The sequence below is a fragment of the Brachyistius frenatus genome, unplaced genomic scaffold (genome assembly GCF_029030835.1).
Source record: "Brachyistius frenatus isolate BFR_SWC_R1_liver_20210118 unplaced genomic scaffold, ASM2903083v1 Contig_172, whole genome shotgun sequence".
Lineage (NCBI taxonomy): Eukaryota > Metazoa > Chordata > Actinopteri > Embiotocidae > Brachyistius > Brachyistius frenatus.
Window position 1 is genome coordinate 179,304 of NW_027210771.1, and position 17,489 is coordinate 196,792.

The 17,489-nt window shown below is 39.6% G+C and overlaps 1 protein-coding gene across 2 annotated transcripts; it reads left to right on the plus strand.

The window, feature by feature from the left end:
- Positions 1-964: 964 nt before the first annotated feature.
- mvb12ba (multivesicular body subunit 12Ba) lies at positions 965-10,635 on the plus strand. Of its 2 annotated transcripts, none has more exons than XM_069717312.1 (10): positions 965-1,265; positions 4,159-4,315; positions 4,710-4,817; positions 4,956-5,052; positions 5,196-5,325; positions 5,522-5,665; positions 6,080-6,174; positions 6,643-6,698; positions 6,939-6,998; positions 8,020-10,635. In XM_069717312.1, the coding sequence occupies exons 2-10, from the start codon at positions 4,205-4,207 to the stop codon at positions 8,104-8,106; spliced, it is 888 nt and encodes a 295-aa protein (XP_069573413.1). In that variant the 5' UTR covers positions 965-1,265; positions 4,159-4,204; the 3' UTR covers positions 8,107-10,635. The 2 variants fall into 2 exon arrangements, with proteins under 2 accessions (XP_069573413.1, XP_069573412.1); XM_069717311.1 differs by having other exon boundaries at positions 4,193-4,315.
- Positions 10,636-17,489: the final 6,854 nt, after the last annotated feature.

A 17,489-nucleotide genomic window follows, 5' to 3' on the forward strand; every position in this document is an offset into this window, starting at 1 on the left:
GTGGGTCCAGAACCAGACCCACCGGGGTCAGAGGTCACAGTCAGATGCACCGCTACTCTGGGAGAAGGTTCAGAGCAGCGGTGGTTGATAAGGTCCAAACACACAGAAGGAAGGATCATCAGTCAGTACAGCGAGGTTCTGGATCTGTTCACTAATACGAGCCCGGTGATCTCTGATGTTCTGGTGTGCAGTTCTAGAGCTGGACCATCTAGAACTGTTCTGAAGGACAGAGAGTCTTCAGGGACGGATGTGGTCGGCGTCCCAAGAGGAGACACACTGAACACATGTTCACACTGATGATCTCCAATTAAATGAAAAAATGATCTTACTGTCACAATCATTGTTGTATTTTCATTATATTTGTATTTGAATCTTCTTTTGTCAGACGTCATGTGATGTGCTCAGTTCATCCGTCTCACTTAGTTCCTGATGTTTTCTGTTTTTGGATCCACTGAGTTACACTCAGATGTGACGGATTGTTATTATCAATTATTATGAAAGTAAACTGCAAAGACATCAAAAAAGTGTTAATAAATAAATAAAAATAAACAAATCATTATTGATATGTATATCTGGCTGCACCCTCAGGAGGAGGCTGGTCTCCTGTATGATAACAACTCCTAAACATTTAACTTTTTAAGATTTTTTTTTTAATCTTTTCAACTTGTCTTGTTTTATTATACAGATTTATTTTAATTCAAATTCTGGTGCTTATGTGATTTTTGTTCAGTAATTTAAGTTTACCTTTCTGTAAACAGGATATCATTATTGTATCTATCTCTGTTGTTGGTGTTTCATGTATCATTGTTATCAACAATATGATACAGGTTTCAAAATATGTCATAAAACGTGGTGTTCAGTTTTAATAATTAACAAATATGAGTCACTCACTACACTCCAGTCCAGTAGGGGGCGGTAATGCTTTATAAGCTGGTCGCCACCCGCCGACAAAAATCCAAAGAAGAAGGAGGAGGAGGAGGAGGAGGCGGTGCGGCTGCCCCGACACCCCACCCTCCTCCCCGGTTCAGCAGCTCCTCTGACGGCCTCCTCCCCTCCGGACACCTCCCGCAGCCAAACACTATGCAAACACGGAGCCGTTCACGGTTCAGACTGCTTTGATTTGTACGGTTTAGTTCAGGTTCCCCCCGAAGCTGTGACCCGGAGTGAGAACGGAGAGTCCGGAGGAACACAGCCGGAGCTCGGTCCGATCCAGCGGCCCGGTCCGATCCAGCGGTCCGGTCCGATCCAACGGCCCGCCTCGTCAGGTGAGTGACACCCAGCTAGCTAGCTCCTGTTAGCAGCTCCTGTAGTCTGCAGAGCTTCTTTTGTCTGTAACTGCGGGACGCGACGACTGATGTGTTTTATTAATGACTCTGATGTGTTTTATTAATGACTCTGATGTATTTTATTAATGACTCTGATGTGTTTTATTAATGACTGATGTGTTTTATGAGCTCTTAGATGATCCGTCAGAGGACGTTCTCCAACGGGATGCTAACACCTAGCATGCTAACGGACGGTCTTCTTAATTGTGTCGCAAAGCTAAGCTATTGCTAACATGTAGCAACAGTTGCCGGACGGTATTAAAGTTATTTATGATCTATTAATGACGTATTATTGGTGTTATTGATGATCTATTAATGACGTATTATTGGTGTTATTTATGATCTATTAATGACGTATTATTGGTGTTATTGATGATCTATTAATGACGTATTATTGGTGTTAGTTATGATCTATTAATGACGTATTATTGGTGTTAGTGATGATCTATTAATGACGTATTATTGGTGTTATTGATGATCTATTAATGACGTATTATTGGTGTTATTGATGATCTATTAATGACGTATTATTGGTGTTAGTGATGATCTATTAATGACGTATTATTGGTGCTAGTTATGATCTATTAATGACGTATTATTGGTGTTAGTGATGATCTATTAATGACGTATTATTGGTGTTAGTGATGATCTATTAATGACGTATTATTGGTGTTAGTGATGATCTATTAATGACGTATTATTGGTGTTAGTTATGATCTATTAATGACGTATTATTGGTGTTAGTGATGATCTATTAATGACGTATTATTGGTGTTATTGATGATCTATTAATGACGTATTATTGGTGTTATTGATGATCTATTAATGACGTATTATTGGTGTTAGTTATGATCTATTAATGACGTATTATTGGTGTTAGTGATGATCTATTAATGACGTATTATTGGTGTTATTGATGATCTATTAATGACGTATTATTGGTGCTAGTTATGATCTATTAATGACGTATTATTGGTGTTATTGATGATCTATTAATGACGTATTATTGGTGTTAGTGATGATCTATTAATGACGTATTATTGTTATTGTGATCTATTAATGACGTATTGGTGTGTTATGATCTATTAATGACGTATTATTGGTGTTATTGATGATCTATTAATGACGTATTATTGGTGTTATTGATGATCTATTAATGACGTATTATTGGTGTTAGTGATGATCTATTAATGACGTATTATTGGTGTTAGTGATGATCTATTAATGACGTATTATTGGTGCTAGTTATGATCTATTAATGACGTATTATTGGTGTTAGTGATGATCTATTAATGACGTATTATTGGTGTTAGTGATGATCTATTAATGACGTATTATTGGTGTTACTGATGATCTATTAATGATCTATTAATGACGTATTATTGGTGTTAGTTATGATCTATTAATGACGTATTATTGGTGTTAGTGATGATCTATTAATGACGTATTATTGGTGACGTATTAGTTATGATCTATTAATGACGTATTATTGGTGTGCTAGTTATGATCTATTAATGACGTATTATTGGTGTTAGTGATGATCTATTAATGACGTATTATTGGTGTTATTGATGATCTATTAATGACGTATTATTGGTGTTAATGATCTATTAATGACGTATTATTGGTGTTATTGATGATCTATTAATGACGTATTATTGGTGTTATTGATGATCTATTAATGACGTATTATTGGTGTTAGTTATGATCTATTAATGACGTATTATTGGTGTTAGTGATGATCTATTATTATTGGTGTTATTGTATTATTATTGATGTGTATTATTGGTGTTAGTGATGATCTATTAATGACGTATTATTGGTGCTAGTGATGATCTATTAATGACGTATTATTGGTGTTAGTGATGATCTATTAATGACGTATTATTGGTGCTAGTTATGATCTATTAATGACGTATTATTGGTGCTAGTTATGATCTATTAATGACGTATTATTGGTGTCGGTTATGATCTATTAATGACGTATTATTGGTGCTAGTTATGATCTATTAATGACGTATTATTGGTGCTAGTTATGATCTATTAATGACATATTATTGGTGTCGGTTATGATCTATTATTGAAGTATTGTGTGTTGGTGTCTGATGTGTGTTGGTGTCTGATGTGTGTGTTGAGTGTGTGATGTGTGTGTTGAGTGTCTGATGTGTGTGTTGAGTGTGTGATGTGTGTGTTGAGTGTGTGATGTGTGTGTTGGTATCTGATGTGTGTGTTGAGTGTCTGATGAGTGTGTGATGTGTGTGATGTGTGTGTTGAGTGTCTGATGTGTGTGTTGGTGTCTGATGTGTGTGTTGAGTGTGTGTTGAGTGTGTGATGTGTGTGTGTTGGTGTCTGATGTGTGTGTTGAGTGTGATGTGTGTGTGTTGAATGTCTGATGTGTGTGTTGAGTGTCTGATGTGTGTGTTGAGTGTGTGATGTGTGTGTTGGTGTCTGATGTGTGTGTTGAGTGTGTGATGTGTGTGTGTGTTGGTGTCTGATGTGTGTGTTGAGTGTGTGATGTGTGTGTTGGATGTTGGTGTCTGATGTGTGTGTTGAGTGTGTGATGTGTGTGTTGAGTGTGTGATGTGTGTGTTGGTGTCTGATGTGTGTGTTGAGTGTGTGATGTGTGTGTTGGTGTCTGATGTGTGTGTGTTGGTATCTGATGTGTGTATTGGTGTCTGATGTGTGTGTTGAGTGTGTGATGTGTGTGTTGGTGTCTGATGTGTGCGTTGTGTGTTGGTGTCTGATGTGTGAAGTAGTTTAAAGTGCAGCTTTTATCTAAGCTAGTTTTATTTTTTGTATTATATATTATATTCTCCCGTTCTCCTCCTTCCAGAGAAGGTAACTTGTCCCAGTGGGTTTTGTTGCAGAACTCTTTAAAGATGCCTGAAGTTCGAGACCTGTCTGAAGCTCTGCCAGAGATGCCAATGGACCCGATCACTGGGGTGGGCGTGGTGGCCTCCAGGAACCGGGCGCCCACTGGATACGATGTGGTAACCAGCTCACAACCAGCTCACAACCAGCTCACTACCACCTCACAACCAGCTCACAACCACATCACAACCACTTCACTACCAGCTCACAACCAGCTCACAACCAGCTCACAACCAGCTCACAACCAGCTCACAACTAGCTCACAACCAGCTCACAACCAGCTCACTACCAGCTCACTACCAGCTCACAACCACCTCACAACCACTTCACTACCACTTCACTACCACTTCACAACCACCTCACAACCACTTCACTACCACTTCACAACCACCTCACAACCAGCTCACTACCAGCTCATTAACATTAACACACAACATTTAACCAGAGAGGAGTCCCGTGACCTGCAGGCACTGTTGTCCAATTGTGATGACCTCTGCTTCCTCCTGCCTCCAGGTCTCCACGACAACAGACGGGCTGGATGCTGACCTGTGGAAAGATGGCCTCTTCAAATCCAAGGTGACTCGCTACCTCTGCTTCACCAGGGTTTTCTCCAAAGAAAATGTAAGTCGATGCACCAACCAACAACATGAAGTCAGAGTCACATCCGGCTTCATTCACATCTTTTTCATTTGGTCCTCTGTGTCCCCGTCATGTCCGTCCTCATCATCCATCCCCTCCTCTGTGTCCTTCATTCTCCAGAGTCATTTAGGAAACGTCCTGGTGGACATGAAGCTGATTGACATCAAGGATACTCTGCCGGTGGGCTTCATCCCCATCCAGGAGACCGTCGACACCCGTAAGTCCTGAACCAGAGCAGGAAACATGGCCGACACCATCCAACCATCAGTGTGTATTTACTGACAGTGAGTGTGTGTTGTGTCATCATGGTGTGTCTGTCAGTGTGTATTTGCTGACAGTGAGTGTGTGTTGTGTCCTCAGAGGAGCAGGCCTTCAGGAAGAGACGACTGTGTATCAAGTTTATTCCCCGGGACTCCACTGAGGCCGCCATCTGTGACATCCGCATCCTGGGACGCTCCAAGCAGGCGCCGCCTCAGTACACCTTCATAGGGTGAGCAGGTCAAAGGTCAGGGTCGGTTCTGGAGTCTGGGCGGTTTCACTGCCTGCAGATCTGTGGGGTCGACATGGGTTTTAAAGCAGCTTGATTTTTCTCACAGTAATGGAAGACGTCATTCAGGCCACTTCTCTCCTCCATCTCTGGATGTCTTCTCAGATTGCTGCTCATTGGTTCTGTGATTGTTTGACAGAGAGCTGAACAACATGGGGATCTGGTACCGCATGGGGAACGTCCCCCGGGCCCAGGACGCCGCTCACACACCCACCACCAACAACATCCACAACGTCAACTCCTCCTCCAGCCCTGTCTCCATCTCCACCGCTCCCATGCCCAAGTACGTTCCCTCTGCTTATAATGTCATCTCTCTGGTGATGGTGATGATGATGATGATGATGATGATGATGATGAGTGTTCATGTGAGGCTCTGAAACCAGGACGTTCACGCTTCTTAAACATCCTGAAAGCAGCTCTGTCTTCAGACCACAGTGATGCTCCCAGCTGGAAAACAGAGAACAGCATCTGATTGTTGCCATGGTGACATAAAGAGAGGAGGGAGGTTGTCTGGAGCAGAGCTGAGAAACGTAAAGCTGTTAAATCTCTGTTATAATAAGTAATGTCCTCTGTTTTTCCAATATTCTGCTGTTCCTGGTTGTATCTGACTGCAGACGATTTTTCATATATTCTTCAGAAGGGAGTTTCAGGGTGCTACTTATAAATATAGAATGGTTTTCCTGCTTGTTCCTCCCAGACACATCTCCATGACCCTCCCTGCCAGTTTCAGAGGGAAGAACACGACCCGACCGGACTACGAACACCAGAACTCCAACCTGTACGCCATCTCAGGTCAGGGCCAGTTAATACCAATTATTACCAGTTAATAGCAGTTATTACCAGTTAATACCAATTACTACCCTTTATTACCAATTAATAGCAGTTATTACAGTTAATAGCAGTTATTACAGTTAATAGCCGTTATTACCAGTTAATAGCAGTTATTGCCATTTATTACCAGTTAATGACAATTATTACCAGTTAATAGCAGTTATCAGGCCTAGTTAATCCTGTGTCTGTTTTCCATCACAGCAGCAGCAGGTTTTATGTTCCAGTGTTTAATTGTATCACGATGATCATTTACAACATTTATAGTTGTAATGATATCACACTGATGTGGTCATGTAAACATCTTCAGTGTCGTCTTCCTCCTCCCTCTGTGAGGTCATCGTCTTCCTTCTAGTCTCCAGTAAATGCCATTCTCCTATTTCTTTTATAAAACACGCTGGTTCATTCGAGCTTTCTCTGAATGTGTTCCAGCGATGGATGGAGTTCCCTTCACGATCTCTGAGAAGTTTGCCTGCGCCTCCTCTGATGTAAGTTGCATTCACCTGTTTACACTCCATCCTGTAGGTGGCACTGTTTCCCCCCATACTGACTCCCTGTACACCTTATATGAATGAAGTCTGCCATCGGACTGAAGTTTGGTGTGAACCACTTCCTGTTTGACAGGAGCAGCATGTGAACCTGCTCATCAATAAACATGATCAATAGATACACATGCTGCTGTTTGAGTGTAAATCATAGTAACTAACCACCATGATGTCTGTGTTCAGCTGCAGCAGGTGGATCTGATGGGCATCACCATCAAGACCCTCACTGAGATAGAGAAGGAGGTGAGCACACGTGTTATCATATCATCACTTCTAATTATATCGTCACTTCTTATTATATCATCAGTTCCAATTATCATATCATCACTTCTTATTATCATATCATTATTTATTATCATATCATCACCTATTATCTTATCATCACTTTTAATTATAATATCATCACTTCTTATTATATCATCACTTCTAATTATCATATCATCACTTATCACATCACTTTTAATTATATCATTACTTATTATAGCATCACCTATTATCTTATCACTTTTAATTATAATATCATCACTTCTTATTATCATATCATCACTTATCATATCATCACTTCTTATTATCATATCATCACTTCTAATTATCATATCATTACTTCTAATTATAATATAACACTTATCATCATCTCATCACTTCTAATTATAATATCACTTCTAATTATAATATAATCACTTATCATCATCTCATCACTTCCAATTATCATATCATCACTTATTATCATATCATCACTTCTAATTATCATATCATTACTTATTATCATATCATCGCTTATTATCTTATCATCACTTCTAATTATAATATAATCATTTATCATCATCTCATCACTTCTAGTTATCATATCATCACTTCTTATATCATCACTTCTAATTATCATATCATCACTTCTTATTATCATATCATCACTTCTAATTATCATATAATTAGTTCTTATTATCATATAATTAGTTCTTATTATCATATCAATTAGTTCCTTGTATCATATCATCAGTTGTGATATTACACTCGCCAGTGTTACTGTTGCCATGGAAACATGGCTGCTTCTCTCCAAGTTAAATGTTCCTGTAGTTACACTCTGTGTCCACCAGAGGGCAGTGCTGTCCTCAGCTGGGGTTGGGATGGTTTACAGATGATGTATAGTATTATGGGATGTTTCAGTCAGTATTATGGGATGTTTCTGTGTACTAAGGTGTGTTTCTGCCTCTGTCAGTATTATGGGATGTTTCTGTGTACTAAGGTGTGTTTCTGCCTCTGTCAGTATGACTACAGTTTCCGTACAGAGCACAGTGCAGCAGCCCGCCTCCCTCCCAGTCCAACACGGACCTCCCTGAGCTCTGAGGCCTGAGCGTCCCTCCAACAGCACTCCACACCTGGACGTCACACCTGGACACACCTGTTAAGGACACACCCACAGTGACCCCCCCCCCTTTTCCCTTCACCTCCTCTGCAACACAAGTGTAGCGACAAAGAAGAAACAACAGGTGTGCTGTTGAAATGAAAAGTGATGACATTGGAGCTCAAAGTGGAACCACTACATACATCAACAGTGATCAGGTGTGGGGGGGGGGGCACATTTCTTCAAAGACCCGTTGAGTGTTTCTCTGTGACTCGTCTGAAGCACTCGTTGTTCCAGAGATGGACGTGTTTCTGTCCTCTGGTGGAGGACGGCGCTGTTGGACATGAACTGAGTGAGTCTCGGATGTCTGTCTGTCCGCCGGTGATCAGGACCGACCTGCAGCTCGGACTCAGAACCACAACATCCTTCCTGTTCTCAGTGTGTTAGTGTGTTAGTGTGTGTACTGATGTGACTGTGTGATGCTTCCTGTTGACCACTCCTTCACCGTGTCTGTCTGTGAGCCTGCAGCGCTGATTAGACACACAACCACTAACATCAGGACAGACACACAACCACTAACATCAGGACAGACACACAACCACTAACATCAGGACAGACACACAACCACTACCATCAGGACAGACACACAACCACTAACATCAGGACAGACACACAACCACTACCATCAGGACAGACACACAACCACTACCATCAGGACAGACACACAACCACTACCATCAGGACAGACACACAACCACTAACATCAGGACAGACACACAACCACTAACATCAGGACAGACACACAACCACTAACATCAGGACAGACACACAACCACTACCATCAGGACAGACACACAACCACTAACATCAGGACAGACACACAACCACTAATCATGTTTTTAACTTTTGAGGTTTAATATCAAACAATCTCACAGCTTTTCTTCATCTTACTTGTAATAACTGAATTTAATGTTTTAATCTGACAGTTGTGTGTTCAGTCAGACGGTCACACTGACAGCAGACCATGTTTCTACACTATCAGAGCTGCATCCTCTGGTTCTACTTCCTGTCTCTAAGCTCATGTTTGCAGTAGACTGTGTGTGTTACATTCTTCCTCTTTGTGTTGCAGACGAATCCTGAGTTACTGTGTTACAGTGGGACAATGTGACAGTGCGACATTGTGACTGTTACAGTGTTACAATGCGACAGTGTTACAGTGCAACACTTTGACTGTTACAGTGCGACAGTGTTACAGTGCGACAATGTTACAGTATTACAGTGTTACAGTGTTACTGTGATGCAGCTGGTTTCCTTTTCGACCTGTTCAGCTTCAGCCTGTTTTAAACTAGTTTCATTCAGATTTCTTTTCTGACCACTTCAGTCCAGCTGCGTAAGAAGAGAGTCGGACCACCAGTCACTGTTCATGCGACCAGAACCAGCTGGTGACACATTAGAACTCAGAACCAGTAACTAGTTCCTGTAGTCATTAAATATTTGTGTTTGTGGTTTTTGTTGCCTTTGAATCAGGAAGGTTTCCTGATCAGTTAACTGTTTGAAGAAGCTGCTGTGGAACAAGTCTGTCAAACTAAAACAACGTCCTGTTGACGACTTCCACACGGTGACTGCACGGCATGAGTTCATCACGACAACACAAGTCGTGTTCTGATCACTCTGCTTCTTCATTTTAATGTGGTGCAATGAACACGGATTCATCCTCTGTGATCCTGGGGAGCTTTTATTTTGAAGGAGGATCAGTAACGTGGGGATATTTACAGGCTTCACGGTATCGACTTGATGGCACGAAGGACGGACGATAACTCCTAAGTCCAGTGATTCAAAGACGAGCCTGTCCTCAACGTCCTCTCTGTCCTCCTCAGAGACAAACATGCTGTCTGAAGGCAGCTTCATGGAGGAAGAGGACCTCTGGTCCAGATGATGGACGTGATGCTGTGGACATGTTGATTCATTTACAATGTGGGTCAAAGTTCATCCTGAGAACTGTTTTTTATTGTTCAGAGAAGCCACAGATGAGATGAATTATGATGTTTGTTCGCTCCAGGATGATATAAAGTTAAAGTTGTTTCATAAAGCTGTTACAAGAGAAGCTGTTACTGTGCAGAGCGATGAGGTCATCGCAGCATTAACTCCTCCTGCTTCATGTTTGTTTGTCTAATTTATTAGCCATGTGAGTGTTGTTGTCTGTGTTTAGTATGAAACTGTCGATTGCACTGCTGAGATGAGCGCTTCTGAAGGGATGAAGTGTTTGAACATAGTGTTGATCAGCTCCACATTTATCGTTTCTCAGCTGCTTTAACTGAAACATTTAATAACTAACTAATATGACTGCAGTAACAATACAAGTCCTGCTTCAATGTGTCTTCTAGTTTGCATGATGAGGTTTCGATACCACACTTATTTTTGTAGGTTAATGATCAAAACTCATATGTTGTTTCTGTAGATTGTATTCACGGAGGGAACTTAACAGCTTTAGTTGAATTTGTATTCTGAGAAAGTTTTATTAAACTGTGATGAACTCAAGTCTTTGATCTGAAGTTGTTTTCATAGTGATGTCACTCAGCTTCAAGCCTGATCAATACTGGAGGTCTGATGACTACGAGGGTTCAGAGAGCAGACGGAGTTCTTTAAACGTTGTGTTAAACTCTAGAAGCTGCAGCGGAAACCTTCAGAAAGCAACGAGCTGGACGAGTATTTCAGGAGGTCCAAGACCAGAGCGGGTGCATCAGGTCAGTAGCGACCAGGTGGGTTTTCTTTAACATCTGAAATGCACAATGGTGTCGTGATGTTTTGGTAGATGGTTATACTTCAACCTAACATCCATGTGGCCGTGAACTATTATTGGATGGTGGTGATCTTCGGCCCTCAGGCAGCACTGCATTAAAAACACTATTCTGGAGTGGAAATCACTGCATGGGCTCAGGAACACTTGTGAAACCCATCGTCTGTGAACACAGTTCATCGCTGCGTCCACAAATGCAGGTTAAAACTCCAAAGAAGAAACCAGATAGAAACATGATCAGAAACACCGCCGCCTTCTCTGGACCGAGATCATTGAAGATGGACTGAGGTGAAGTGGAAAACTGTCCTGAGGTCTGATGGATCACAATCTGAGATTCTGTTTGGAAATCATGGACGCTGCATTCTCCAGGTTAAAGAGGAGAGGGACCATCCAGCTTGTTTCATATGTTCAGGAATGGGACTAAAAAGCTAAAAAAAACAGGTAAACTGGAGATCTACCAAAAGTACCAGGAGGGAATGACGAAAGGAAGATCGAGAAAACAAACTCAGGGAAACACAGGAACAACGAGTGGACACCAACAACGATGATCTGACAGAGGAGGGAGACTTTCTACTCGGGGTAATCACACAGCTGGAGACAATCAAGAAGACCATCAGAGACAGGTGGGAAGAAGACGACAGGAAGTTAGGAGACAAGAAGGTGAGATGTCAAAATAGAACAGGAAGTAAACATGAAAGACTAAATATAGACCTGTTTACTTCAGTAGAACAACGTCCAACCACATTCTGCACGTATTCCAACAGCATGGCTCCGTAGTAGAAGAGTCCGCTGATAAACTGACCTCCTGCAGTCCAGACCTGTCAATCATTGAAAACATCTGGAGCATCATGACATGAAAAATACAACAAAGGAGACGCTGAACTGAAATCCTACATCAGGCAAGAATGGGACCACATTTCACTTTCAAAACTCCAGAAACTGCTCTCCTCAGTTCCCAAATGTTTACAGTGTTGTTAAAAGAAGAGGTGATGCAACACAGTGGTGAACATGAACCTGTAACAACTTTATAGAGATGTGTTGCTGCCATCAAATTCAAAATGATCAAATATTTTATAAAACAATAAAATGAATCAGTCAAATTCCTCAATCATGAAAAATGGAAGAAAAAAAAAGGTGTTGCATTTATATTTTTGTTGAGTGTGGTTACAGTTTTGTCCACAGCAGTATGGATGCCATACCATGAATTTATCTGTAGTAATAACTCAGTATAACGCTCACACTGGACATTTTCTGAATGAGATACATGAAAAATAATTTATAACTTTATTCTTTCATATTGCAGAATTGCTGCTTTCTGAATCACAATACTTCCTCCACCTCTTAAACATAATGTTTTTAAATCCAGTTGGAAGATTGTCATGACAGGAGGTAGTAAGGACACTCGATCACTCCAACTCTATAGCACCACCTTGAGGTGAAATGATCAACTTTACTCATAAGATACTTAATGACCAACATGTAGTTTATCTGTCAGTCTCCCGAGGGGATGAATCCTTCTCAATTTAATATATATTTAGACAAATTACTCTCCTGATAAGAATCTTAAAATATCAAAAGCTGCTCAAACCATCAATCTTGTGGTGAAATAAAAAATCCCAACATGAAGGTTCCTGGAGGAGGTTTTTCAGTCGGAGCTTCAAAGCCTCGTTCACAGAGAGCTTTTGGAAAATAAAAACCAGATTTGTTCTGCTGGAGGTTCATTTCTCTTGCAGCTGCACCTTCGTCCGAGTCTCTGTTGCATTTCTACATGTGGCTCCGAGTTTCTGCCACCGCAGCAGCTTTATAGACTTCATTAACACCAGCTGCTGCATCACGACTCCGTCATCAGCGACTGATCTCAGCCACAGTGGAAAATGTTTAACAGGTCGGACACAACAAGCAAAAATTCCATCAATAATAAACTACAAGCACTCCTTTAGATCCTCTTTTAAGTCTAATTTTCTGTAAGAATTTCTTGTAATTTCTTATTTATCTTTAAATGTACAGCCTTCTTCCAAGACAATCTCGTATTCAGTCGTTCAGTTTCAATCTGAGAGAAACTGAAAGTTTCTACAGTTTTTATTGTAATAGTTGTAAATAATGTGTTAGGTGAGTGAAACATAGTTCATTAACTGATGTCATTATTTATAACTTTTGGGTTGAATTGCACTAAATTACCAGAAACACTTTATGAAAATTAAGACAAGTAATTGACAGTTTTTTTAGAACTTAAATATCTGGATTACATCCCACATGTACGCTCTGATAACAGTTCATTTAAAGTTTTTATTAAGTGAACTTAAATACTTTCGGTGTTGGACAGACACCTGGACAGACTGGTGGACAGACACCTGGAGAGACTGTTGGATAGACACCGGGACAGACTGTTGGACAGACACCTGGACAGGCTGTTGGACAGACTGTTGGACAGGTGGAGGTGGAACCTGCAGTGTTCCCTGGTGCAGGTGAGCAGATGTGGCACTGCAGCAGATCCAGATGATCTGAGGAAACGTGAGATGGATCAGAACACCAACACAGTTTTTACAACGTGACAGAAACAACATTAAAGTTCTGCTCATTTAAAACTTGTTGACTCTTAATTGGATGACAACTACCCAGCATGCTTTGTGTCAGACCGCTTGTACACATCACACACACACTACTTCATAACACGCGTTTAAAGGTCGTCAGCTGCTGCTGATTTCCTGAAGAAGCTTTTAAAACACGGCGAGGATGGAAACCGCGTGTGCAGCGTCGCCATCAAAGACTTCATCCTCTCGTTAATGTGTTCAATGGAAGTTTCAGGCTGTAAATGTTCCTGATGGAAGAAGATCAAACCGCATCTGTTCTTCACAGCTGGAAATGAAACAGCAGCAAAACATCAGGATGAGCTGCAGGGTCACTTTATTAAAGGTTGTTCGTCTTGAACTCAACAAACAGGAAGAGAAGATTCAGTTCAGATCAATATTTATTCATATTTTATAAAAGTCTGACTTTATGTTTTATTGTTGATTCAACAGAATATTTTAAATACTAAAATAAATGACAATGACTAAACTGACCCTGAATATTAATGTTTGATATTTAGTTTTATATCCTCCAGTCAGTAGAAATGGACAACTCGTCCATCGTAGAGGAACTCATGCAGTTAGTCATCAGTTAATCATCAGTTAGTCATCAGTTAATCATCAGTTTACTCGTCAGTTAATCATCAGTCAGTCAGCAGTTAATCATCAGTTAGTCATCAGTTAATCAGAAGTTAGTCAGCAATTAATCAGCAGTTAGTCAGCAGTCAGTCAACAGTTAGTCATCAGTTAGTCATTAGTTAATCAGCAGCTAGTCAGCAGTCAGTCATTAGTTAGTCATAAGTTAGTCATCAGTTAGTCATCAGTTAGTCATCAGTTAATCAGCAGTTAATCAGCAGTCAGTCAACAGTTAGTCATCAGTTGGTCATTAGTTAGTCAGCAGCTAGTCAGCAGTCAGTCAGTAGTTAGTCAACAGTTAGTCAGCAGTTAATCATCAGTTAGTCATCAGCTAGTCAGCAGTCAGTCAGTAGTTAGTCATCAGTTAGTCAGCAGTTAATCATCAGTTAGTCAGCAGTTAGTCATCAGCTAGTCAGCAGTTAGTCATTAGTTAGGTTAGGTTAGGTTAGGTTAGGTTAGGTTAGGTAGTTACTTTATTAATCCCCAAGGAGAAATTGTTTTCGCTACAGCAGCATACAGAAGCAATAAGATAATAATAGATTAATAGAAAGCAATAAAATAGCAGTAAAAAATATAAAATATAAAATGCACAGTATATACAGTACAGTATATATATCTATATATATTATATATATATATTATATACAAACAACCAAGAACCTAGTTAGTCAGCAGCTAGTCAGCAGTCAGTCAGTAGTTAGTCATCAGTTAGTCAACAGTTAGTCATCAGCTAGTCAGTCATCAGTTAGTCATCAGTTAGTCATCAGTTAGTTATTAGCTAGTCATCAGTTAGTCAGTCAGCTAGTCAGCAGTTAGTCATCAGCTAGTCATCAGTTAGTCAACAGTTAGTCAGCAGTTAATCATCAGTTATCAGTTAGTCATCAGCTCGTCAGCAGTTAGTCATTAGTTAGTCAGCAGCTAGTCAACAGTTAGTCATCAGTTAGTAAGCAGCTAGTCAGCAGTCAGTCAGTAGTTAATCATCAGTTAGTCAACAGTTAGTCAGCAGTCAGTCAGCAGTTAGTCATCAGCTAGTCATTAGTTAGTCAGTAGTTAGTCATCAGTTAGTCAACAGTCAGTCAGCAGTTAGTCATTAGTTAGTCAGCAGCTAGTCAGCAGTCAGTCAGTAGTTAGTCATCAGTTAGTCAACAGTCAGTCATAAGTTTGTCATTAGTTAGTCAGCAGCTAGTCATCAGTTAGTCATCAGTTAGTCATTAGTTAGGTTAGGTTAGGTTAGGTTAGGTTAGGTTTGGTTAGGTTAGGTAGTTACTTTATTAATCCCCAAGGGGAATTTTTTTTTCGCTACAGCAACATACAGGAAGCAATAAGATAATAATAGAATAATAGAAAGCAATAAAATAGCAGTAAAAAAATATAAAATGCACAGTATATACAGTATATACAGTACAGTATACAGTATATCTATATATATTATATATATATTATATACAAACAACCAAAAACCTAGTTAGTCAGCAGCTAGTCAGAAGTCAGTCAGTAGTTAGTCATCATCCATTCATCCATCATCCATCATCCATCCATCCATCATCTTCCTGGTCAGAGGGAGAGTTCAGAGTTTAAAACTTAAAGATTTCTAGTTATATAATAAAGACAACATTAATTAATTTGCATTTAACTTCACTTATGTCTCGTATGATGGTGTTCTGTGTATACTGTATTTCCTTTTAACCACAGCTCACTGGTTCCTCTCCTCCATTAATTGTGTTCAGGGTGAACATCTGGTTGTGACCACAGGGGGGCAGGATTGTCCTCTGTGGTCTGTCTTCAGTTGAAGAACCTTAAAAATGAAAGAATTAATTTTATTATATCTGCATGTATTTTTAACACCTTCTTTAGTTTAGTCCGATTATTCTTGTTCTGATAAAAATGGTTTAAAAATTATAAATTCAGTAAATATAACAGTAGATATATATTTTTTAGCAAACAGAGAAATTAATAACATGAATGATTTAAAAATGAACATGTTAATTATCATGTTACAACATCCTCCATCATGTCTTTAATTATTTTTAACATGATGATTTACTCAAAAGAACCACGTGTTTATTTGGACCTGAAGACATTTCAGATCTGTTTGTTAGTTTTGGATCAGAACCAACCAACACTTCTCATCAATGCAACAGACTCCTCTTTTTAATAATGTAATAAACTGCAGCTCTGAGGACCTTAGTGAGTGTTTTTAAACATCTTAATCAATAATACAGTGTTTAGAATTTTCTATTAAAGTGGCACATCAGAGTTATTTTATATATGCATATATATATTTAAAGTGGCACATCAGTTATTTTATATTTATATATATAATTCAGCCTAATTCAGCCTAATTCTTGTTTTGAAAACGGTTTTATTTTTTTATCTTAAATTCAGATAATCAGTCTCTGTGAAACTGAAGAATGTTTGAAACACACTGGTTCATATTGAGCTGCAGGATGTTTTATTGTCTCAGATGGACGACTGTTGTTGTTGTTGTTGTTGTTGTTGTTGATTTCTATTTTTAAATCCCCTCTTTAATACACACAGCAGCATCAGCCACACATCTTTTAACAATTTATTGTAGGTTTATTAAAACTTCATGCTCTTCATCCTCCTCTTCATCCTCCTCATCATCCTCAGTTATCAGCAGCAGAAACGAAAGATCAGCTGACCGACATCAGCAGGTGAAACACTTCTGATCTGAAACTCAATATTTATAATACGTGAAGTTTTATCAGAGAAGAAATGACTGGATGATATTTAATGTGGATTTCTTAGATATTCATACAGAGTTTCACATCATGGTGCAATCATGTCCTAATATGACAGATAATATAGTCTCATGTTAATATTCAGTGTGGACAGAACCCTTAAAAAAATCTCACTAGACGCTAAAAAGTTACATATTAAATTATAATTTTGTTTAATTTTTATTCTGACCTGTGAATCTTGAATGTTGCAGCTGTACATCATCTGGAGCATATTTCCATTTTTTTAACTCATATTTCTTTCCAACAGTGTTGTTCTGTTTATGTTGGATTTTTCTTTCATTTGTTGTTTGGAAATAAACCTCAAAATGTCTAATAATGTATTTAGAATAAAAAACATTTAAATAGGAGGAGTCCTGTTTTAGTTTCCCGCCCTCACTGCTGTAGCACGTGATTCATAATTCACCTTGAAAAGATGAAAGTATTCTGTTGGTCTTTGAGTGTTAACAGAACAAACCGGCTGATCAGATATCAGTTATATCTCCACAGTTTAATGAAGTCTTGTCTGGTTGAGTTGAGTTGATGTTCTGGAGGACCCAGAGGAGGCGGATCCATCCGGCGGTCCCGCAGGGCGGTGGGAGACTTCCTGTCTGTCCCCCTCCGGAGAGAGACCCGGCTCAGGATGACACATCA